This window comes from Suncus etruscus, chromosome 15 (genome assembly GCF_024139225.1).
Source record: "Suncus etruscus isolate mSunEtr1 chromosome 15, mSunEtr1.pri.cur, whole genome shotgun sequence".
Taxonomy (NCBI): Eukaryota; Metazoa; Chordata; class Mammalia; order Eulipotyphla; family Soricidae; genus Suncus; species Suncus etruscus.
The window spans coordinates 4,863,307-4,889,825 of NC_064862.1; the positions used below are offsets into that span (position 1 = coordinate 4,863,307).

General features: G+C 39.1%; 1 protein-coding gene across 1 annotated transcript in view; it reads left to right on the top strand.

The window, feature by feature from the left end:
* Positions 1-23,516: 23,516 nt before the first annotated feature.
* Positions 23,517-26,519, top strand: part of PEX7 (peroxisomal biogenesis factor 7) — a 110,436-nt gene continuing 107,433 nt past the window's right edge. Inside the window, exons 1-2 of the mRNA XM_049788026.1 lie at positions 23,517-23,684; positions 25,003-25,060. Coding sequence (XP_049643983.1) covers positions 23,570-23,684; positions 25,003-25,060 — 173 coding nt within the window. The 5' untranslated portion in view covers positions 23,517-23,569. The remainder of the gene's footprint in view (positions 23,685-25,002; positions 25,061-26,519) is intronic.

Sequence of the window (26,519 nt, forward strand, 5' to 3'; positions counted from 1 at the left end):
TTTACTCCTGAAAGAGCCCATAAATTACAATCAGGGAAAATACACTACTAATACATTTTGAAAACAAAATGGTGTAATTATCCTGTTCCGGATATTCTAGATTGATGAAGTTTACTTCTCTGCATACATCCTTGAATATTTTACCTATGTGATTATATACATTTTTAATTGCAAAACATACACAAGAAAACATCTGTACATTGTATTATCCTTTTTAAAAATTGTGTGTGATTCTATGTGATCTCACTCATCTGTAGTATTAGAGCAGTTCTTCTTAAACTTTTTCCAACTGTGTCACACTTCCATTCTTATTTCCTGCTTAGTGGTCTCCATGTTCTACTGGTTGGCAACTTAGTCTCGTATCATGGCAACCTTCCATTTATATGATTTTCCCTGTGGTTCCTTGGGACCTGGGTTGCTGCTAGGAGCTATTTGACTCCTCGATCAAATGTTTCTCATGTAGAGAAACAAAATAAGGGACTAAGCAATATAAAATGATGGCAAATGCTTGATCTTGGGTTACAAAATCGAGATTACAAATCAGTGGGAGGAATAATAAGGGGAATGAAGAGGTGAACTAGAAGTGACACAAGGACAGTGGGGGAGGGTCTTGAGGACTGTTGTGGTGGTGAAGATATGGTAACTTTGCACATCAAAATCATAAATAGCACTATTGTGACCATGTTATCCAAAACAAAAAAAAAATCTTAGTTGGTGAAAAACAGGTCTAATGATAGTATAGGGGTTAAGGTGGTTACCTAGCATGCAATTGACTCTGGTTTGATTCCTGGTAACACATATGGTCCCAGGAGCACAGGAGTGATCCATGGTCCCCTGAGCACAGATAAAGTAAGCCCTGAGTAAATCAAGTGTGGCTCAAAAACAAAAATATATGTGGGGGGAAAATAAAATTATCAATAATAACAAAACTTGGGTATAATTGACAGAATAAATGCTTATTCTTAATATTTGGATGAAGGATTTGTCTTTTTGTCAATGTTGGAATCAAACCAATGGCATCATATATGTCATGAAAATATTCTACTGTTGAGCTATAACTCTAGTCCAAGTACTAAGGTTTTTTAAAGATTAATTTTTAGTTTATTTTATTGAAATACAGTGATTTACAAAGTTACTCATTGTTGAGTTTTAGACATACAATGATTTAGTATTGAACCCACCACCAATGTCAAATTCCCTTCACCAATGTTCCTAGGTTCCTTTTCAGACCATCTCCCAGTCTGCCATGTGTACTTCCTCATCAAGTTTTTCAAAATACTACATATAAGTTATAGCATCTTGTGTTTATCCTTCTTCTAGATTACTACACTTCATATGATATCTTCCAGTTCCATCCATGTAACAGTGAATTGGATGAACTCATAATTCCTTATAGCTGTGAAGTATTCCATTGTGTATGTATACTACACCTTTATGATCCACTTATATGTTATTAGACACCAAGGTTGTCTCCAAATATACCTATTGTACTAAGAGTTGCAATAAATAATGGTGTATATACTTTCTTTTGAATTAATGTTTTTCTTTTTTAATTTAATTTTTTATTGAGACTATTTTTAATTACTAGTCTTTCACAGTTGCATTTCAGGCATATAGTGACAGTGAATTAGTTCCCAATATGTATCCATTCTGTAAAAAAGTCGGGAGTCCCTATCTAGAAGCTATAAATAAAATTAAAAGAAGAAAAAAATTAAGGGGCAGATGTGGCAAGATTTTTGTTTTGTTTTGTTTTTATTTTTGCATAGATTCAGTAAATGTTGGGGAAATTAGGAAGGAAATTCCTTTGGACTAAGAGATACAGGGTGTCACTACCCTTGAAGTATACTGTCATGATACTTCCAGCTCTGGGCATGTTAGTTGTCAAACCTCAAAGTCTTTCTTTATAGTCACAGAAAAAAGTCCTTCTCAGTTGCAGTTGTCAAAGTCATTCTTCTGTAATTAGAGATCTTGGTTTTTGCACAGGTCCTAGGACAAAAGGTCTTCTGAATTCATCTCACTGTTAGGTGGTGAGGTAGGGCAACCTGCCCTTAGATTAAGTATTGCTGTTTCTGTATTGTCAGGGTGTCATATGAACTTACCCTAGTGCAAGTTGGTGCTAGAACAGTATTTGGGCTTCCCCCTAGGGTAGTTTGATTCCTGGAGCTGGTACAGGGAACTGTGCCAGTTCTACGGTTGGGATCCGGGATTCAAGGTTAGATGGTCAATGTCCAATCAAATGAGAGAGATCTAAGTTTAAGTCACCATGGCAAATGTTCAGGTTGGAAGGTGCCCCTGTATTATAAAATTTATGAGTTCCTTTTTTTGGGGGGGGTTGGGGGCCACACCCGTTTGATGCTCGGGGGTTACTCCTGGTTAAGTGCTCAGAAATTGCCCCTGGTTTGGGGGGACCATATGGGACGCCGGGGGACTGAACCGCGGTCCTTCCTTGGCTAGCGCTTGCAAGGCAGTCACCTTACCTCTAGATTTCCCAATTTTTGTGTGCATATGAAAAAAGGAATGGTTATATTAATTATATTATTATATTATATTATATTACATTACATTACATTACATTACATTACATTATATTATATTATATTATATTATATTACATTACATTATATTATATTATATTAATTATTATATTATATGTGCATTTTGGGGTAAAAATAACAAGCTATACAATCTCCCTGCCCTGGTTTTAACCTAAGCTCTTTTCCCAAGCAAGACTTTTCTTTTTTATATATAAAATCTTTATTTAATCACCATGATTACAAACATGATTGTAGTTGGGTTTCAGTCATAAACAGAACACTTCCCTTCACCTGTGCAACATTCCCACCACTATAACTTCCTACTAAACAGAAACAAAACAAGCAAAAGAGGGAGGATGGGAGAGGCTACCTCTAAACGTGGAAATAAACACTGAGTTATAAATTTAAGGAAATGTGTCTACAGAAACATACAAAGAAAATATAGATATTCCCAAAAATCAATGTTTTTCTTTCCTAGGATAGATATCTAAAAATGAAATTTCTGGGTCATATGAATTTATTGTGAACCCTCCAGACTTTTTTGAAAAGGGTTGAACCAGACTATATTCCCACCAGCAGTGGATAAAAGTTCTTTTTCACCACACATCTTCCAGTATAGATTTCTCCCAATATATATGATATGTACCATTCTCACAGATGTAATGTTTTATCTCATTATTATTTTGACTTTGAGTTCTCTAGTAATGACGATAAGCTTTATTTTTTCATATCCCTGTTGCCATCCATTGATTCCTCTGAGAAGTTCATTTCCTTTTTTTGTTTTTAATGACCTTTTTATATTTTTGTTGTTATTGTTACGCTTTATAAGTAATTTATATATCCTGGATATCAACCCTTTTCAGATGTGTTGAATGCAGATATGTTGTCCCATTCAGCTGCCTTCAAGTTTTAGTTCATATTTCTTTAGCCATGCAGAAACATTTTAATTGGGGCTGGAGTGATAGCACTGCACATAGGATGTTTGCCTTGCATGCAGACATACATACGACCTGGAATGATTCCATACGACCTGGATTTGATCCCTGGAATCCAATATGGTCCCCTGAACCTGAAATGAGTGATTTCTGAGAGCAGACCAAGAGTAATCTGTGAGTGCTGCAGGTGTGGCCCGAAAACAAACGAACAAAAAACAACAAAACAAAACAAAACAAAACAAAACAAAACAATTAAACAGGATGTGAGGGCAATCTGTCACCCCATTGATTGCCAGGATTGATTCAGCTGATCTGACTGGGTAGGTGGGTGTCCCCTTCCTTCCTCACTGCTCCATGTGCATCCTTCCAAAAGTTGCATGCTTGGTGGAAGAGGACAGCCTTCTTGGAATAGAGATGGACCATTCGGTGGATCTAGAACCTCCAAACAAGATCATAAAAAATAGGAACATTTTAATTTAATGTAGTACCATTTGCTTAGTATTGATTGTGTAGCCTTTGCCAATGACATCATTGAAGAATCCTTTGAGGCCTAGGTCTTGTAGTATCTGGCTATATTTTCCTCAATGTAGTTTATAGATTACTGTCTGATGTAAAGGTCTTTGATCCACTTTGAGTTGATTACTGTGCAAAATGTGAGGTATAGATCCACTGTTAATTTTCTACATGTCATATCTAATTCACCCAACACCATGTTGAAGAGGCTGTTTTTGTTCCATTTCATGCTGCTAACTTCTTAGCTAAGTAGACCAAATACATGGGGTTTGACCTTAGATATTCTATTAGGACCCTGCAGGGCCAATAATGAATCTGGCTTGAAAGGTTATGATAGGCCACACATGTGGTGGCTACGGCCCTGAATAAATCTGATATCTTCTGGAACCTACCTGTGAGTTTCCTCCTCGCAGCCACCCTGAACCTGCAGACCCACTGGCTGGAGGGGGTTGCAGAAGCGTGGTCTGAGCTGAAGGAGAAAGGTGTCTCCATCCATCCACCACCATCATCCAGTTTAGAAGGTGGATGGATGTGAGATGAACTCAATCCCTGTCATAGGTGCAGATACATCATTCAGGACAATCCAAATAGTAATATTTTAAAAGAAAAAAATAGCTCTATCGATCCTCTCTTGAGCTGGAGGCTACTCTAGCCGGCATGGGGTTGGGGGAGACCCCATGTGGAAGACCTTCTCCCTAACTTGGGTGCGCTGGGAGCCTTCATAGTCCCCCAGCCTTCCCCTCTTCTGCCCCTGGCCTCCAGGCCTTCTGGAGTGGCAGCCCAGGCGACCAGACAAGGTGGGTGTCGGGAGGTCCCTCCTGGATGGGGTCCCAAGCTTTCCCCGCCCTTCCCCCAGCTCTAGGGTGGGAAGGGCCCAGGGTGTAGGGCAGGCAGATCCTGGCTTCCGGGTCTCCAGTCCTTCTAGGGTGGCAGCCCAGGAGGCCAGAAATGGTGGGTCTTAACTTGGGGTGTGCTGAGATTTGCTCAGTTGCGCTAAGTTTGTCACTGGCAATTTCTGACTAGTCCACATATGGAAAACTGCATGTATTAAGAGTATTCCTTATCTTTATGTTATGTTTTGCGTATCCAGAATGTCCATTTTGTATTCTGCTCTTTCCCACACCCCCTACAAAGCTCATTTTCACTCCTTAACTTTCTCACCCCTCATATATCACTAACCCACTTTACTCTTTTTAACTTTAGTACTGCACAATCCTAATCACAGACCAAAGCCGTGCATTGTGTGTAACAACCCCAAACTGTTTCAAAAGACATAAAATGGACACGTATTTCTTTCGAATATTTTGTGTTTTTTCTCTGACAGCTATGTCTTACTAAATATTCTCTTATACAATGACGATTCTAACCACTTTTTATCTTCTTTTTATGAGCTGTTCAACAAGGAATTTTGGTGTAAGAGTCCCCCAGTTTAATGCTTATGATTGAACCATGTCATGGGGATTGTTGGACTTGTTCTTATGGCCCCCATATGCACCAATAACGCCACGTGGCATTGCTCCTTTTTTGCATAGGCACATTAAAATGGGAAAATACTGTACATACAAATAAGATCCTATCTAATAGAGATTGGAACACACAAATCTTGTAGTGCAAAGGGACCTTACACCCTGAACATTGACATAACGACCTGGCACAGGGCTCAGAAGAAAGGGCATTTTCCATTCACCCTTGAACCAGGGAAGCCATCCATGAAACATTCAGGTTTGTCTATAACATCACCTGGAAGCAATCCTCTACCATGGAAGACCCTATCACTGCTCAGACATCGACCTACTCAAAAGAGACTTCCCTTAACACTAAGAAGACTTAACAACAAACAACGACCTGCTTACAGGACAGGGCTCTCTGCATTGCCCTTTAATGGTGAGGTGAAACGAGAGGACACTCCACATCCTGACTTCAATGTAGGATATGCAGATTCCAGGATATTTAATACAGAAACATGATACCAAACACAGAGACTGTGTGAAAAATAAAAGTGTGTTGGCACTACAAACCATGTCTTGGATTGGACGATCTAGCTTGCCTGGAGCCTAGAGTTGGTCTTATGCCAGGAAACTTCAGGGGTAGGGTCTCTTTGTATTTAGGCCAAGGTTATTCCTTTCCATTCCCCTCATATTTTGGTGGGCCTATGCAAACAACAATTGACACTCTAACACCATTTTTACTGTGCTCCTTTGACTCTAATCCTTAAAAAAAAACCATTTAAAATTTGAGGTTAACTTGAGCTAATATGCATGTACATGGAAATGTAAAAAATACTATGCCTCTAATGTTTCAGGAGTTATGTAAGTTTTATGGCTTAAGATTGCCTTGTGTGCTGTTAAGAAATATTAAAATGTGTTACAATCTGGGGACTTGAGGGACAAAGTAATTGTACATGGATTCTGTTTTATTTATCTTAATGTTCTTTGGCTGAAAGTTCAAAGTTAAGATATCAGCAAGGGGACTTCTGAGAATTATGTTATGGGTGATTGTCCTTCCACTGTAACTTTACCTTGTCCTCTTTCTTTGCATCTTTGTTCTCATAATTAAAAATAAAAAAATAAATAAATCAGTTAATTAATAAAAAAGATTTACAAAACAGCTGTCAAGCTAAACCTGAAGTTTAATGGGTCTATATAAGCTCTACTACTCAAATGTTTGAGGAGTCAGTGCATTCAGGCTGAAATGAGGATTGTGCTTTGCAGATAAAGGTCAGCCCACTTTTTCTAGTGTGTTTGCCTCTTCTCAGAGTAAGTTTTAGGAGACAAATGGCCAAAAAATAGGGTTTTTTGTTTGTTTTGGGGGCCCCATACAGCTGTACTCAGGAACTTATTACAACTGGTTCCTGGCAGAACTCAGGGGGCAATAGGCAATGCCAGGGGATCAAACCCAGGTCAGTTATATATAAGGCAAATTCTCTACACACTGTACTGTCATTCCAGACCTCCAAGAAAAACCTTTTAAACCAGTCCCATTTGTTTATTTTTTGGTTTTATAATCTTTGTCAATAGAATAAAATGCTTGAAGTATCAAAAATAATAAGAAAAACAATTCAAAGTCAATTTAATGCTTATAATTTTTGGTGGCATTGACTTAATTTTTTCTTTGTTAGTTTTATGGCATTACTCAGCAATGCAGACGGCTTAATCCCGGTTCTTCTCAAAGATCATGGTGCCCTGGGGCATCATAAAGGATGCTGGAAATTGAATCTGGGTCAACTGCATGCAAGGCATGCAACAAGGTAGTCCCAAAATGAACTTTCTACTTATTGAAGAGCATGATTCTCAATGACATTTGTTTTCTCAATTTATTTATTTAGAATTTGAGTCATTTATTATTTAAAATTATTACTATCAAAGAATCATTCAGCTTGCCTCAAAATATTGTAAGATATTATTCTACATAGCTTAGAGACACCTTACTGGTTGCATATCTTGGTTACTAATACAAGAATTTGTGTTTTCCAAATTTAACTTTGATATTCTGTCATTTTTGTGGAATTTAAAAGTCTGTCCCAAAATTCTTGTGCTTTCTGAATTTAACTTTGATAATTAATAATATTTCCGAAAATTAATTCACTAAATAAAATATTCTGTCACTTTTGTGGAATTTAAATTTTGGGACAAATTTGGCATCTATTCCAGGTAGTTTTTGTTAGAATACAAATTACTTAATTATATCAACTTTTTTTCTTTTCGTTTTATTTTTGGGTGTAGGAGCTATAATCAGAGATTTTCAGTGATTACTTCTGGCTCTGTGCTCAGATATTACTCCTGATAAGTTCAGGATCATATGGTAAACCTGAAACTGAACTTGCGTTGGCCACATGCAAAGCAAGTACTTTATCTGCTGTAATATATTTCTGGCCCTAGGAATTTTTCTTAATTATAAATCTTGGAAGAATAATAAAAACAAAAGATAGGTGTTAAGGTGATTTTATAGATGGCTGTGGATAGAAGAGAAACAAGAAAAGAAACAAGAAACTAAGAAAAAAAGAAAGAAGGAAGAAAAAGAAAAACAAAGAAAAAAACGAAGGAAGGAAAAGAGAGAAAGAAAGAAAGAAAGAAAGAAAGAAAGAAAGAAAGAAAGAAAGAAAGAAAGAAAGAAAGAAAGAAAGAAAGAAAGAAAAGAAAGAACAGAAGAAAGAAAGACAGAAAGGAAGAAAGAAAGAAGAAAAAGAAACAAAGAAAGAAGAAAGAAAGAAAGAAGAAAGAAAGAAAGAAAGAAAGAAAGAAAGAAAGAAAGAAAGAAAGAAAGAAAGAAAGGAAGGAAGGAAGGAAGGAAGGAAGGAAGGAAGGAAGGAAGGATGGAAGGAAGGAAGGAAGGAAGAAAGAAAGAAAGAAAGAAAGAAAGAAAGAAAGAAAGAAAGAAAGAAAGAAAGAAAGAAAGAAAGGGAAAAGGAAGGAAATAAGGGAGCATTTTATAATACCTATTTTTCAGAGCACTAAAATTATAGAAAAAAATGCTCCCAACCAAAAACAAAACAAAACAAAAAACCAACTAGTCTCCTTAAAATTTAACCATTATATTCTATTTTTTGGGGGGGGGGCAGGTCACACCCAGTAATGATCAGAGATTACTCCTGACTGTACTCAGTATCACTCCTGGCAGTGCTGATGCTGGAGGGATCATATGGGAGACATGGATCAATCCCAAGTCAGCCATATGCAAGACAAATGCCTTACCTGTTGTATTATTTTCCATATCTACTTTCTCTATTAAAAATAAAAGGAACTTGGGTCCAGAGAGATAGCATGGAGGTAGGGCATTTGCCTTGCATGCAGAAGGACAGTGGTTCAAATCCCAGCATCCCATATGGTCCCTTGAGCCTGCCAGGAGCGTTTCTAGGTGTAGAGCCAGGAGTAACACCTGCTGCTGGGTGTGACCCCAAAACCAAAAAAATAAACATAAAAGGAACAGTTAGATTAGAGAAGTGCCTACTATGAAAATGATAGTTTTGACTAATCACTCTGGATAAGAACTGGGTGCTGAAAGGGAATAGAGTGATATACATGGAACCCCTTCATTAGCAGTAATGCAAACCACAGTGTCAAAAAAGGAGAGAAGGGGTGGGGAAGAGAGAGAATGCAAGTGGGGGAGTGTGGGTGGAAGAAGGCATCAGAGAGGGTTAGAGCAGGGGTCTCAAAATACAATTAAAGTAGAGAAGGGTTTACTACAAGAGTTTCAAACTCAATTTACCTGGGGGCCACAGGAGGCAAAGTTGGGGAGAGGCGGGCCACATAAGAGATTTCACAAAAAAAGTCCTCAAACATCATTATTAACAGTTTTAATTATTTCTTCTGAACATGAATAGAACATTGAGTGAAGATCATGAACAGTTCTTCTGAACATGGCATCTTTTGCCTATTCCTTGCTGTCAGAGACTTGACAGCGCTTCTTCTCACAAATCTGAACCACATTTGGCTTTAGAGAGGAAGCAGTTGAGACCCTCAGTATGGCTTGAAGATGATCATCATTAAGTTTAGACCTGTCCTTTGACTTATTGAAGTTCAATGTGGAGAATAACTTTTCATACAAATATGTGCTCCCAAAAAGGCACATGCTGCTCCTGAACATTCGGGAAAGCTCAGGGAAGCTGGGGGGCAATTCTCTCAAAAATTGCCCATGCATGTCTGCTTTTCCACTAATCTCCCTGAACTTTGGCTTTGAGATCAGAGTTGCATTGCAGGTCAATGAGCTCCATTTGAAGCACAGGAGGGGCATCTTGCACATCAAAGGAAAAGGGGTCCACATAAATTTGGAAAGTGGCTCTGTGCTTTTTGAAGTCCGCAAATCTGTGATCAAATTCCTTCTTTAGTTTAAAAATAGCATCAACATATTTCTCACCACTGAATGGTATGCCTGCATCCACAAGTTCCTTGCATGCTGGGAAATGGCAAAGGTTTGTCTGAGAGAGCTGGTATTTCCATAACACAAATTTTGTGAAGAATGCTCTCACGTTGTCATAGGCAGCACTGATATGCTGCCCCAGTTCTTGTAACATCTTGTTTAGTACATTCAGCTTATGTGTGATGTCAAGAAAAAAAGCTAAGTCCATGAGCCATTTGTGATCACTCAACTCAGAAACAGCATTCCCATCCTTCTCCATGAAGGCTTTCACTTCTCTCAACTCAAAAAAATCTTTTCAGGACATTTCCCCTGCTGAGCCAACGTACCTTGGTGAAATAGAGCACATCTCCATATTCTGACTCTATTTCCTCTAAAAAAGCATGGACACTCCTGTGCTTTAAGCCCCTGGATCTGATTTGGTTGATGCATTTCACAACAACAGACAACACATTGTCACATGGCAGGCATTTACTGCAAAGGGCCTGCTGATGAATAATGCAGTGAAGAGCAATGGCCTTCTCTATACCCTCCTCTTCAAGTTTTTTTTGTACAAGTGCCACCAGTCCATTTTTCCTCCCTGTCATAGATGGCGCTCCATTGGTTATTATTCCAACAAACCTCTTCTTCCATGGCAAACCTGTATTGTCAATGGCATCACACAGATGCCGAAATATCTCATTAGCGGTGGTCTGGCCATGCATTGGAATTATTGTGAGCAGCTCCTCTGTCAATTCAAAATTGCAATCAACACCACGGACATAAATTGTGAGCTGCGCAGTGTCTGTTATATCTGTTTCCTCATCAAGAGCAACTGAGTATGCATCAAAACATTTGAGTTTCTCACACAGTTGATGATGTCACTTGGCATGTCAGAAATGCGCTCTGCCACAATGTTGGCAGAAAGACTGATTTTGCTAAACTGGCCTTTATTTCCCAGACAGATAATACTTGCAGCCTGTAACATTTATTTTTTAACAAACTCTCCTTCTGTGAATGGTTTCCCTGCCTTAGCAATCATCTCACTAACCATGTATCTAACTAGCTTCGACTGATGCAACATTCTGTTTGGTTGCTTTCTTGAAGAAATCTTGTTGCCTCATTAGGCATGCTTTAAGACTGGCAACCCGCTTGGCTCTCTCATTTCCTTGATATTTTGCACATTCCTCAGCATGTTTAGTTGAATAATGGCATTTCAAGTTGTATTCCTTGTGCACTGCAACTTTCTCTGAGCAAATAAGACATGTGGGGATGCCCCTGTTTTCAACAAAGAAATACTGCGTCTCCCACTTTTCTTGAAATTGTCTGTGCTCGTCATCAATCTTTCTCTTCACTGCAGGCTTTGATGAAGTCATGAGAAGGTATGACAATATGTAATTCTGTAATAAACTTCTCTCCCTTCTCTCCCTTAGGCCTCTGATAATGCAAGGGACAGCAGGCAGGAGCAGCGAAAATGACGTCTACGCTAGGCGCAAAGTATTGGCGATTATTTGCTTACCGAATATTTGCAATAAAAAATCGTATTAGTAAGAAAAAATCGCAAAAACTTGCATTAAACATTTGCATACCCCGAATGGAAGTGCTCGGGGTATGTGAATGTTTAATGCAATTTTTTCCTTACTAATGCGATTTTTATTGCGATTAATCGCGAATACTGTGGCATTTGAAGGCCGGCCATGGGCCACAAAAAGTTGTACGGAGGGCCACAAATGGCCTGTGGGCCCCGAATTTGAGACCCCTGGATTAGAGGAATACTGGGGACATTGGTGGCAGGAAATGTGCACTGATGAAGATTGCTGTACATTATATGACTATAACTCAATCATGAACCACTTTATCTGTGGGGAAAAAACTATTATTATAAACAACTTTGTAACTACGGAGTTTAAAAAATTAATTAATTAAAGGAATTAATCTTGGGACAGTGGATTGGAATGAATGCCTTACATGTAGGAGGCTTAGGTTTGATTCCTGGCACCACATAATCCCCTAAGAATACCAAGTTGCTTTTAACACTAAATCAAGAGTAGCCCCTGAGCAGGGTGAATCAAAAAACAAACCAAGCAAACACACACACACACACACACACACACACACACACACACACACACACACACACACACACACGAGCACACGCACGCTGTATACTGTCCCCAAGTGGGAGAAATAAGAAAAACACAATCGCACAATCATCTTATAAATATTAGATGCATCTTATAAATATTAGATGCATCTCCTTTTCAAATTTGGAGTTAAGTTGAGAAGTTATGTTAGAATTTCTGGAATTAGTCAACCCTAAGAAAGAATTTGCAGAGGACAAAGTTGGCTTGTAGGATAAGAAGGCAAAACTTCTGTGTAGAGGGTATCTTTAAAAAACAAAAGTCAGTGGGTGTAGAACAAAAGAATCTTTTAGAAGAAAGCTGTAGGCAATCCGTGTTGAAATGATGGGTGAAGGGAGATTTTACTTTCTTTTTATATTCAGAGAGATCTGAAGAGAATTAGACTGAACTCTAAACATGTTCAATATTTTTAAGAAAATGAATGGCCAACATTTATTTTCAATGAGCTGGCATGCTTTATAAAATGGACTATTTTTATACTACCATAAGATGTCTTTTATAATTGAAAGTTTATACTTCATGAACTTTATTTTTAGTTTTTTTTTTTTGGGTGGGAGGCACACCTGGTGACGCTCAGGGGTTACTCCTGGGTCTGCACTCAGAAATTGCTCCTGGCTTGGGGAACCGTATGGGACACCGGGGATCAAACCGTGGTCAGTCCTAGGTTAGCGCAGGCAAGGCAGATGCCTTATGCCCTGTGCCACCGCTCTGGCCTCACTTTATAAACTTTTAACCCAGTTTATTCTTTTCCCACTAACTCCTCTGGCAACCACCAATCTGTCCTCAGTATTCTGAACATGAGATGTTGTTTGTTCTTTTTACTTTTCACATATAATTCATATCACATGGCATTTGTCCCTCTCACTTGATTCAAACAGCATAATACCATCATTGTTGTTGTTTTCAGTTTTCATGTGAGATCATATTGTATGTCTAACTTGAGCCACTTAACATAATGCCTTCAGGGAATTGCTTGCTGCAAGTACAAGATTTTCTCTGATAAATGGTATCTCGTTATTTGTGACATCTTTATTCATTCACTCATTTGATGAACTGCAGGTTGTTTGCATATTAACTTACTATAAATAATGTTGCAACAGACATATATGTTTTTGAACTGGTATTTTCATTTTGTCTGGATAAATATCCAGATCTGGAATTGCTGAATCATATAGCTGTTCTATTTATAATTTTCAGGTGAATAATATATTGAGATAGCTAAAAATGTTGAACTTCTTTACACATACCTATTAACTATTTGCATATCTGCTTTAGATAAGTAACTATTCAGACCAACATCTAGGTGAGCCATTTTTAATTGGTTTCTCTGAGGCCCCACCAAAAAATTATTGAAGTTGATCTAAATCTTTAATTTACTCCTTTTAAAATAAATTAGTAAGAAAAAATCACAAAAATCGCATTAAACATTTGCATACCCCGAATGGAACTGCTCGGGGTATGGGAATGTTTAATGTGATTTTTTTTCTTACTAGTGCGATTTTTATTGCGATTATTCAGTAAGCGAATAATCACGAATACTGCTATATTTGAAGGCCGGTTGCAGGCCACAAAATGTTGTACAGAGGGCCACAAAAAGCCCGTGGGCCGCGAGTTTGAGACCCCTCCTCTAGAACCATATAGGATGCTTCGGACTGAACCCGGGTTTGTCCCAGGTGACAAAGGCATGCAAGGCAAATGCCCTACCACTGTGCTATCACCTGGCCTCTACTGACAATCCTTTTGAGGCTCTTCCTGGAAATGGAAGAAATAGAAACATTCCCAAATACTTTCTATGAAGCTAACATCACCCTGATACCAAAAGCACAGAGAGCGCAACAAAAAAAGAGAACTACAGGCTAATATCCTTGATGAAAACAGATGCAAAGATCCTCCACAAAATTATAGCAAATAGAATCCAACAGCTCATCAAGAAGAGTCCTGTACACCATGATCAAGTAGGTCTCATTCCAAGAATGCAAGGATGGTTTAACAGACTTAAACCAAACAACATAATACACCACATCAACAAAAGGAAAAATAAAAATCATATGATCATATCAATAGATACAGAGAAAGCACTTGACAAGGTTCAATACCCACTCATGATAAAGACTCAACAAATAGGAGTGAAAGGAACTTTCTCAATATAATCAAGGCCTTTACCACAAGTCCATGCAAAATATTATACTCAAGGGGTAAACACTAAAAGCCTTTCCTCTAAGATCTGATACAAGACAAGGTTGCCCCCTCTTGCCACTTCCATTCAACATAGTAGTGAAAATACTTGCCGCAGCCATCAGGCAAGAAAAATATATCAAGGGCATTCAACAGGAAAGGAAGAAACCAAGCTCTCAATGTTTGAAGATGACATGATACTATATTTAAAAAATCCTAAAGATTCTACCAAAAAGGTTCTAGAAGCAATACATTTGTATAGCAAAGTGGCAGGTTTTGATATTAATATGCAAAAATTCATGTTTTTAATAAAATAAAAGAGAAGAAAGACATTACAAAAACAGTCCCATTGACAATTGTGACTCAGAATGCCAAATACTTTGGAGACAATGTGACTAAAGAGGTGAAGAACCTCTACAAAGAAAACTCCAAAACACTGCTTCAAGAAATAAAAGAGGTAAGAAGGAAATGAAAACATATACCTTGCTCATGCTTGGGAGGATTAACATCCTTAAAATGTCAATGCTTCCCAAAGCCTTGTCAGATTGAAAGCAGTTCCTCTAAAGATACCCATGGCATTTTTCAAAGAAGGATCAAAACTTCTAAAATTCATCTGTAATAATAAATGCCCACAAATATCTAAAGCAATCCTGGGGAAAAAAAGATGGGAGGCATCACTTTCCCCAACTTTAAATTTTACTATAAAGCAATAGTCATTAAAGCAGCATGGTATTGGAACAAACACAGATTCAGATTAATTGAATAGACTTGAGCATTCAAAGAATTATTCCCAGGTATACAACTAATGAATCTTTGATATAGGGGCAAGAAATACAAAGTGAAACAAGAAAAACCTCTTCAACAAATGATGTTGAAATGACAAATGACAAATCTTGTCAACTACATGCAAAAAAGTGAACTCACACCTCTCTTTAACACCATGCACAAAGGTCAAGTCAAAATGGATTAAAGATCTTGGTATCAGACCTGAAACCATAAATTACATAGAGAAAAATATAGGCAAAACTAAAGGCACGTTTAAATTGAAAATATCACTATTCAAGCAAGTGGAAACAGATGTAAATAAATGGGATGACATTAAACTGAGAAGTTTTTGTACTTCAAAGGAAACAGTGACTAGGATACTAAGGCTACCCATAGAATGGGAGAAACTAGTCATACTCATCATAAAGGGATAATATCTAAGATATTTAAGGTACTGGTTGAACTTAATAAGGAAAAACATCTAACCTTATCAAAAATAAGAAGAAGAAATGAACAGACATTTCCTCAAAGAAGAAATACAAATGGCCAGAAGAAACATAAAAAAATGCTCCATATCACTAAGCATCCTGGGAGATGCAAATCAAAACAATGATAAGGTATCATCTCACACCAAGAATGGCACACATACAAAGAACAAGAACAACCAGTGCTGGTGTGGATGTGGTGAGAAAGGCACTCTAATTCACTGCTGGTGGGAATGCCATCTATCCAAGACTTTCTGGAAAACAATATGGATATTCCTCAAAAAAACTCGAACTTACTCTTCCTTATGATCCAGTAATACCACTCCTAGGGATCTACCCTAGGAAGACAAAAACACAATACAAAAAAGCCCTCTGCACTCCTATTTTCCTGTAGCATTATTTACAACAGCCAGAGTCTGCAAGCAACCCAGCTGCCTGACAACAGATGAATGGCTAAAGAAAGAGTGGTACATCTACACAATGAAATACTATGCAATCTTTAGGAAAAATGAAGTCATGAAATTTGCTTATACATGAATGGACATGGAGATTAACATGCTGAGTGAAATGAGTCAGAGGGAGATGGATAAAAATATAATATTACTCATCTGTGGGATATAAGGGGACAAAAGACAACATATGGATATTATCCTGAGACAATTAAGATGAGGATTAGGAAGACCATCTATGGTAGGAAGCTTGCCACAAAAAGTGGAGAGTGCAGTTAGAACAGAGAAGGGTCTACTATAAAAGGGAAATGAATGGCAGCCCTTCAATAACAGTAGTGCAAACCACTGTCAAAAAAGAAGTAAAAGAGAGAGAAAGGAGAGAGAGAGAGAGAGAGAGAGAGAGAGAGAGAGAGAGAGAGAGAGAGAGAGAGAGAGAGAGAGAAGAATGAATTAAAATGCCTTCCCCAGAAGCAGGTGAGGGATTCTGGGTAGGAGGGAAGAGGGAATCAGGGAGGATGAGAGGGAAACTGATGATAATTGTGACGGGAAATGGTCACTGGTGAAGATTATTGTACTTGTATGACTGTAACTCAATCATGAACAACTTTATCTGTGAGAAAAAAAAAAACACTCAAAACCTGTAGTATGAACAACCTTTGAACCATGGTGTTTAAATTAAAAAAAAGAGAGAGGCAAAAACCTTTTTTTGGTGGGGGGAATGCTTCTGATTGTGTTCAAGGCTTACTTTTGGCTCTGTATTTAGGAATCTTATTTTTTTAATTAATTACTTTATTGAGCACAGTAGTTACAAATTTGTTCACCATTGAGTTTCAGTCAAACAATGTACACCATCCTTCAGGAGTACATGTCTCCTATTTCACTCCCAACTCCCCTCCTGCCTCTGGGTAGACATTTTACTTCTCTCTCTCTCTCTCTGTCTCTGTCTCTCTCTGTCTCTCTCTCCTTCATTTCTGTCAGGAGACACTCTTGGGGGGTGCTGAGGTTTGCTTATAGGTGGGGGATGCAGAGATAGATGTAGTGCTTGGGATTTAAACCATGGTTAACCATATGCGATACAAATGCCCTAATTTGTGTACTATGTCTGGCCTATAAAGCATTTTTAACTTTTTATTCATTTAAATTTTGGTTCTATTAAAGATAAAAGCAGATATTGTAGAGTTTCTTTTATTTGTAATTAACTAAAGTGTGTTTTATGGCCTGGAATATGCCAAATTGTGTGAATATTCCCTATAAATTTATATTTAAAGTGAGTTTCTTTATACAAGAGCTGTTTTTTTATTCCAAACTCTTTTAATAGGTGTATTTAGATTATTGGCATAGATAATATAATAACTATATTTTAATATAGTTGATAAATATTCACCATCTGAATTACTGTCTTCTATTTGTTACCCTTATTCTTGTAATATTTTTGCCCTTATTTTTCTGCTTTGTGTGGATTTAACTGAGCACTGATATGATCCTATCTTCTGTCCTTTCTTAATGCATTGGTTGGTTATACTTACTCAAAAAATATTTTGGTAGTTGCTATGAAGTTTTCAGTAGACATTTTTATCGAAATCTAAATCTAACTTAAATCAAAATCAAGCAACAAATGTAATTTCAAGGGTAGGGAAATGTGACACCTTTAATAATCAAATAATCTTAATTCCACCCTTACATTAATTCCTCCCTTACATTCTGTATCACTACTGTCACTCTAATTATATATAAATATAGTTAAGTTTATGTAGTTATATTGTCATTTTTGGCAAGATATAGAAGTTACTAATAAATTATTGAGACAAGGTGAAATGTAATTTTAAGTTTATTTCAATCCTTTATTATATAAACCCAAATTTCTTACCTATATTATTTTTCTTCTAATAAAAAATTTAGTATTTATTATAAGCAAGATTACTGGTCACAAATAACTGGTCTCTTTCACTATTTTTTAGATTTTTTGGGGGGGAGGGTTGGTTTTTGGTTCATACCCGGTGGTGTTCAGGGGTTACTCCTGGTTCTGTGCTCAGAAATCACTCCTGGCAGGCACGGAGAACCATATGGGATGCCGGGCTTCGAACCACAGTCTGTCCTGGATTGGTTGTATGCAAAGTAAAGGACTATCTTTCCTCCCCCGGTCTTTTTCACTTTTTTTTTTCTTCAGCTATTTTTTTAAATCTTTTTTTAAAATTTTGAATTATGAGAACAAAGATGCAAAGAAAGAGGACAAGGTAAAGTTACAGTGGAAGGACAATCACCCATGACATAATTCTCAGAAATCCCCTTGCTGTTATCTTAACTTTGAACTTTCAGCCAAAGAACATTAAGATAAACAAAACAGAATCCATGTACAGTTACTTTGTCCCTCGAGTCCCCAGATTGTAACACATTATAATATTTCTTAACAGCATACAAGGCAATCTAAAGCCATAAAACTTACATAACTCCTGAAACATTAGAGGCATAGTATTTTTACATTTCCATGTACATGCATATTAGCTTAAGTTAACCTCAAATTTTAAGTGGGTTTTTTTTTAAGGATTAGAGTCAAAGGAGCACAGTAAAAACGGTGTTAGAGTGTCAATTGTTGTTTGCATAGGCCCACCAAAATATGAGAGGCATGGAAAGGAATAACCTTGGCCTAAATACAAAGAGACACTACCCCTGAAGTTTCCTGGCATAAGACCAACTCTAGGCTCCAGGCAAGTTAGATTGTCCAATCCAAGACATTGTCCATAGTGCCAACACACTTTCACACAGTCTCTGTTGTTGGTATCATGTTTCTGTATTAAAGATCCTGGAATCTGCATATCCTACAATGAAGTCAGGATGTGGAGTGTCCTCTTGTTTCACCTCACCATTAAAGGGCAATGCAGGAAGCCCTGTCCTTAAACAGGTCGTTGTTGTTAAGTCTTCTCAGTGTTAAGGGAAGTCTCTTTTGAGTAGGTCGATGTCTGAGCAGTGGTAGGGTCTTCCGTGGTAGAGGATTGCTTCCAGGTGATGTTATAGACAAACCTGGATGTTTCTTGGATGGCTTCCCTGGTTCAAGGGTGAATGGAAAATGCCCTTTCTTCTGAGCCCTGTGCCAGGTCATTATGTCAATATTCAGGGTGTAAGGTCCCTTTGCACTACAAGATTTGTGTATTCCAATCTCTATTAGATAGGATCTTATTTGTATGTATAGTATTTTCTTATTTTAATGTGCCTATGCAAAAAAGGAGCAATGCCATGTGGCGTTATTGGTGCATATGGGGGCCATAAGAACAAGTCCAATAATCCCCATGACATGGTTCAATCATAAGCATTAAACTGGGGGACTCTTTCACCAAAATTCCTTGTTGAATAGCTCATAAAGAGAAGATAAAAAGTGGTTAGAATCGTCACTGTATAAGAGAATATAAGTAAGAATATAAGTAAGACTTATAGTTGTCAGGGAAAAACACAAAATATTCTAAAGACATACGTGTCCATTTTATGTCTTTTGAAACAGTTCGGGGTTGTTACACACAATGCATGGCTTTGGTCTGTGATTAGGATTGTGCAATACTGAAGTTAAGAAGAGTAATGTGGGTTAGTGATGTTTGGGGCGGGTGAGAGAGTTAAGGAGTAAAAATGAGCTTTGAAGGGGTGTGGGAAAGGGCAGAATACAAAATGGACATTCTGGATACGCAAAACATAACATAAAGATAAGGAATACTCTTAATACAAGCAGTGCGCTCGGGGGCTTTCCATATGCAGAGTGGTCAGAAATTGCCAGTGACAAACAGCGCAACCGAGCAAATCTCAGCAAACCCCAAGTTAGGACCAACCATTTCTGGCCGCCTGGGCTGCCACCCCAGAAATCCTGGAGGCTGGGGGCAGAAGAGGGGAAGGCTGGGAGCCTATCAAGTTAGGCTAACCCAAGTTAGGGAGAAGGCCTTCCACATGGGGTCTCCCCCAACCCCATGCCGGCTAGAGCTAGCCTCCAGCTCCCTCTTTCACTTTTGAAGGATTATTTTATAGATGTGGAATTCCAGGTCAGTTTTACTTTTCCCTTAACAAAATATTTTCTATCACTAGCTTTTTGCATTGCATGCATGAATTCTGAAGAGAAGTTATATATATACATACATATATATTATTGGCAAAGTTTTTCCCCCCTTCTAGATTCTTTCAGAGTTTTAAAATTAATCTTTGACTTTATGTAGTTTGATATTTGACTCTATTTAGTTTGCTAGTGATATATTCATATATAGGATGAGCTAGTTTGTTTCTGTTTTAACATTATCTTCCTTACTAATCTGTGGGTTTCCTGGATCTGTGGTTTGGTGTCTAACATTAATTTGAGTAAATCATCTATCACTATTGCTTTAATTATTTGTTCTAGACCTCTTTCTCTTTCTTGTCCTTATGATCCAGTGTTTTAACCCTCTGAAGCTCTCCTGTAGTTCTTGGATATTCTACTTTTTCCTCTCGTCTATGTGAAGAATTTGCTGATATATTCTCTAGGCAATTCTTCTCAGCTAATGAATAATAAACTCATCAGAGTCATTTCTATTATAGTATTTGTTTTGTTTTGTTTTGTTTTGGGGCCACACCAAGTGATGCTCAGGGGTTATTCCTGGCTATGCGCTCAGAAATCGCTCCTGGCTTGGGGAACCATATGGGATGCCGGGGGGGGGGGGGGATTGAATCGCAGTCTGTCCTAGGATAGAGCTGCAAGCAGACCACCTTACCCCTTGTGCCACTGCTCCAGCCCCTATGGTGTGTTTTTGATTTTTAGAGTTTGGGAGGTTCTTTGTAAGAATTTATGTCTCTGTGTTTACATTGCCACTTGTTCTTGCATGTTGTCTACTTTATTCATTAGTGAGTTTCTCATGGAAATCATATTGATTAACTTTCTGATAATTTTAGCATCCTTTCCATGTCTGAATGTGACACTGTTGCTTCATCTCTTCAAATTGTACAAGGGTGTGTGGCTGGATGGGGGATAATAGGGAGTTCTTTTTGTTATGCTTTGTAATTTTGTTATTGATAGTTGGACCAATGTTCTTGGGAGAAGGACTTGTAGTAAACAGGCCTTTAACAATTTGTGGTAGTGAGGTAGGGGAGGGTCACATGCTTCTCTATTCCTATGATCTGTTGCCAATATCTTTGGACCATGAAATATCCAAGTATTTTTTGCCTAGGTTTGCCTAGGCAATAAATAAGTAGGTTAGTTTTGTCTCCTGAGTGAGAGAGCATATCCAGAGAGGTTGGAGTTGGGCACTGAACTTCCTCCAGGTCAGTTAGGCTCTAATTATACCCTACCACTTTAAGATCTGATTAACTGGTTTCCCAGGGGAGCCTCTCCCCTAGCCAGAAAAACAAGTTGATTTTTTTTTCTCCACTATTTACTATGTAAAACTTTTGACATCTTGGAGATAAATTTCACAATGTGTTGTAGTCTCTCCTAAGTTTGGGTCCTCCTGGAGATTTATTGTTGTTATTTTGATTGTGAGGTGGGAGACACACTCAGCAATTCTGGGAAGGGGTGCATGTGGGAATAGAATTTTATGCCTTACACATGTAAAGCAAGTACTCTATCATTTTTAGCCACATTACAAACCCTGTCTACTCTTCTAGAGTTTTTAATCTATCAGACTTACCCATATTGAGCTTCTAGAGCTCCCTCATTTCCTGGTTGGGATTTGTTTGACTTAAACACTTCTGCGGTGGTTTTCCTAGTGAGTTTCTGTTCCTGTAAGTCAGAACACCAGGTAGTCACCAGACCCATTTCAACGTTAGAAGTTAGAAGTCTGCCATTTATACTCCTTTTCTCTCACAAAGCCAGGAAAATCTATTTATTTTCAGTGTGTTCATCTCTCTAACCTAATTTTAGGACAGAGGGGTGACTTCCAAACTCCTTACCTTCAGATTCAGAAATTCGAAGTTCAGCTGTTAAGCCTGTTTTAGTTTACATTATTACAAAAATCTTAGGGGTGCTGCAAGATGAAGGAGCGTGTAGAAATGTCCCTAACCTGTTTACCACTTAACTATGCACCAGAGAATAGTATATAAAATCCACTAAATTGAACTGTATTCTTGAACAAGGTAAATTAATTATTCACTGTTTTTAATTATGTATCGCTACCTATTTCCCATTGCCCTATCAATTTATTTCTAAGTGTTTTACCCTAATTTCTATCTTTGGATTTCCTTTTTCCTTATCACAGACTTCCTTACATGACGAAATCCTTTTCAAAAACTTAAAAATCACCATCATGCAAATAAAAATTTTTGCCTTATCAAAATTCTGTTGTGAAGAGCCCTAAGAAATTCACACATAACATGTTATAACTAGAGATTGTTTTCTTCACAAACCTTTCCCTCACAGTGTATTTTATCATACAATTCTTTCTAACCTGAAATCTGAGTCATGCTGTCTCCTCTCTTATTCTTACATATACTTTGAGTTGCTGCCTTAGAATTTCATCTGGCTCTTAATCTCCACTGCCATTACTATAGTCTTTTTAATATATTTTTTTTCTTAAACATTGTTAACATGTTTTAACTGCTCTCTTCATTTCCAATCTGTCTTCCAGGTTAGTGCTGCCAGGAGTTTTAAAATAAAAATCCAGTCATTTAATTTCATTAAAAAACTTTGATGTGAGATGAAGTAGAAATTCTGTTTCTCAGTATGGCTCCATAAAACTGTACCAGCTTCAGTGATCCAGTCCAAATACAACACTGTTTCTTAAATCAATATTTCCTTCAGCATACCTTATCACCATGGCCATAAGGATCATAGATTTTTTTTTTCTCAGATCTCCTGGGTTGTTCAATATACCTTTCTGGAGCAACTCTTTTCCTACTTGACCTTCCTTCCTTCATTTCATATTTATGTATAGATTTCTCATACATATTACAGTGTTTTTATTACACTTAACTGATTATATGTCTAGTATACTAGTCTAATCTCTTGCTGACATCAAGTTCAGTTCTCCTACTGCTTCTGAAACTCAGATGCCTCACACTGTACTTAAAGTATGATCAAGATAATACAATGATTATGTATGATTAAAATGAACAAAAAATAAATTTGCACTCCGTGACCTGGTTTGTTAGCGGCACTCTTTTGCGCTCAAGAGTGTCCTGTGGGGCAGATAACTTAGGGACGGTGGCTTTCCACCTAGGACATTCTCCATCAGCGTTTGAATGAACGAACGAACAAATTTCCCTTAATTTGCGCAGGATCTGCGCATTTAATATATCTAGTTAGAATTCAAAGAGAAACAACGGCTTGTGTCCTAATTTTCCCTCAACATTTCCCCGCCTCAACATTGCTTCAAGCTACCTTGGGCAACATAGTAGTTCATTGCCTTTTAGACTTGCTGTAAGGTCGTCGGTTTCCCTTGGCTTATGTCATTAGGTAGTTAGAGATGAGGACCATTTACTGATTCCAGTCTTAGGAAAGCCCAAAGAGTGAGTAAAATCTAGGCGGCCGTACAGCGGAGGCTGATCTTTAGGAACGAACAGCAGCGGAAGCGCCAGACGCCAGCGCGACTAAACCCTGTCCCAGTAGAAAGAATGGGCACCGACCCAGCCGGCTTTGCCCCGGACCAAGATGGCGCCCGCGGCGTCCCCGCCCTTCCCTCGCGGGCCAATCGGAACGTCGCATCCCGGGGCCCCGCCTCCCCACTTCCGCCTCGCCTCCCCGGGACGCGTCGAGAGCCCCCGGGACGAGTTGGGGCCGCAGCTTCGGCTGAGTGGCCGCGGATGAACGGGGCGCGGACCCTGCGGGTGCCGGGCCGCCACGGCTACGCCGCCGAGTTTTCCCCGTACCTGCCGGGCCGCTTGGCCTGCGCCGCCTCGCAGCACTACGGCATCGCGGGTGAGGGCGCGCCTCGCGGGACGGGCCCGGCCCGACTCCTGGGGGCTCCCGGCCTGCGAGGGGCCTGGGCGGCGGCGGCGGCGGTGTTGGGGCTGCCCCGCCCGGGGGCTCAGCAGAGTCGTCCGGCGCGGCTCCGCTTGGCCCAGCTTGCCCGCGCTCAGCTTGGGGGTCCCGGCCTGGGACTGAGGGGAGGATGCCTCCGAAGCCCGAGTCGCCCTTCGTGGAGGCGCTCGCGTCCCGCCCTCCCCTGGCCTCCTCGGAGAAGGAGCCCGTCCAAGCCTTAGGCCGATGCCTTGAGACGTGGGGTCCCTTCTTGAAATTCTTCCTACCCCAGCTGCGTTTATGCAGCCCAGCCCCAGGAAGCAAGCCTTTCGCTTCCTTTCCACCCGCAAGCACCCTGTCGTTGGGGCTCCAGGCAGGAAAACAAGACAAGCTGCGTGCATTCGAAAACTCTGGGAGAGAACTTTTTGCCAAACGCTGACCACTAGCTTTTACGTTCCTCTGCATCCAGATTGACAGTCAGTCCTTGGCCGTCCGTATGTTGAAGATGCATACATTCACACAGTTTCACTTAAGCCCTTAAAACATAGAAGCAAACACTTGTCTTCAAAGTTGTTAGTATTTTAAAAAGCCATGTTTAAATACAAGTTTCTCTCCCCCCCCCCCCAATAATAAATACACCTCTTATATTTTGTTTTGTGTTTTGGGGCCATACTCAGAATTGTTCTATACGTCTGGCCCTGTGCTCAGGGATCTCTCCTGCTGATGATCTGGGATAGAACCCAAGTTGGCCACATGCAAGGCGAGATCCCTGCCTACCATACTACGTCTGGCCTCTAAATACACCTTTAAAATATGGGTACACAATCGATCTGTTCAACACTTTACCACTAAAGCACATGCTAAGTTGCAACAGGTTTTTGTTTTAAAATTCCATGTTAAGCTTGTTTGAATATTTGAACTGGACAGGAGAGGCAGTATGGTAGTAGTCGGAGCATAATCTCTCAGTTCTGTAAGCTTCAGGTTTCTTATAGTGAGTTGGAGTGATGACGCTAATTAGGGAAAGTTTTGCTCTCCCTCCCTGCACTCAGCTATCTGTCCCCTTTGTCAGGTGTGAGTCTAGATTCCTGTCCTAGGGAACGAAAGAAGTTTAAACATAGAAGCACACTCAGGGATGACAGTGATCATTGTCCTGATCATTGTGACTGCGGAGACTCCTCTAACTTTAGGCAGAAGTGTGTCGTGGTGAAATTGGACGGTCTCTTCTACATACTTCCTTGACATCACAGGTTCCTGACCACAGTGTATTTCTCCCTAGGTTGTGGAACTCTGCTAATATTGGATCAAAATGAATCTGGGCTTAGAATTTTTAGAAGGTAAGGTAATTTTAATTATTCAACTAATATGTTTTTGTGTTGCTCTTTTAATAGAGCTGGGTTTGACTTTTTGATTTGTTAATCAAGAAAATGTTTTGTTTTGCACCATAGAAGGAACATTTTCATATGTAGAAATTATTTTCTGCTGTTAACTTTTTGTTATGTCACTTTTTTGGGGGGGTGGGGGTCACGCCCGGCAGTGCTCAGGGGTTACTCCTGACTCTATGCTCAGAAATCACTCCTGGCAGGATCGGGGGACCATGTGGGATGCCGGGATTCAAACCACTGTCCTGCAGGCAAGGCAAAATGCCTTAACTCCATGCAATCTCTCCAGCTCCATGTCACTTTTTTTTAAAGTGCTTACTCTTTTAAAATTATGAGCCTTAAATATTTAAAAAAAGGAGTGAATTAATATATGGAGTGACATTGTCTATTGTTGCTGTCTTCTTAAAAATGATTAATGTTTATTTTGGGAGCCATGGTTTACAAATAATTATTAGGGTTTCATACATGAACTGTTCCAGCCCCACACCGATATATCTGCTTTCTTCCAGTGTCACCATTTATGAGTGTCCCTCACCTACACACCCTCTCCCAGTGCTTTGCTTCTTACTGAAGACAAATTTTCAATTTCTGTTGTCTTTGGGCATTTGTTATTTTCTTACTCTGTTTCTTTATATACTGCATATGAGAGAGATCATTTGGTGTCTTGTCTCTTCTTCTGACTAATTTCAGACAGCATGGTATTCTCTTAACTCTTTCCACATGGCAGCACATTTAATTGTTTCATTTTCTCTTACAGCCAAATAGTATTCCATTGTGTGTATGTGTATCACAGTTTCTTTATCCAGTCATTAGATCCTGATGACTTCTTAGCTCAACAAGTGAGCTAAGAAGCTTCTGCACCACAAAGGAAGCAATGACCAGAATAAAATGATACACCACAGACTGGAGAGGAATTTTCCCACCACTCATTGGATAAGGGTTGATACCCTAGTAGAAATCTACAAAAAAAAAAAAAAAGAGAGAAAGAAAAATAAAAAAAAAAAAAAAAAGAAAAAATTGGGGCCGGAGAAATACCATGAAGGTAGGGCATTTGCCTTGCATGCAGAAGGATGGTGGTTTGAGTCCTGGCATCCCAGATGGTCCCCCGAGCCTGCCAGGAGCAATTTCTGGTGTAGAGCCAGGAGTAACCCCTGAGCGATGCCGGGTGTGAAAGAAACCTCATTGTTGAATTAAATTAATAAGAGTTCTTGATGATTGGGCTGGATGATGGTGGATAGATGATGAGGCCTTTCTCGGCCTGCCCGGCGCCTGCACCCCCTTCCTGCCAGCGGGTCTGAGGGTTGAGGATAAAGGCAAGGAAATGATCCACAAACCATCAGTAGAAAACAGGAGACAAGCAGCTTTATTAATAAGGTCCTACTCACCATGTGTGTATTTTACATGGCTTCTAAAC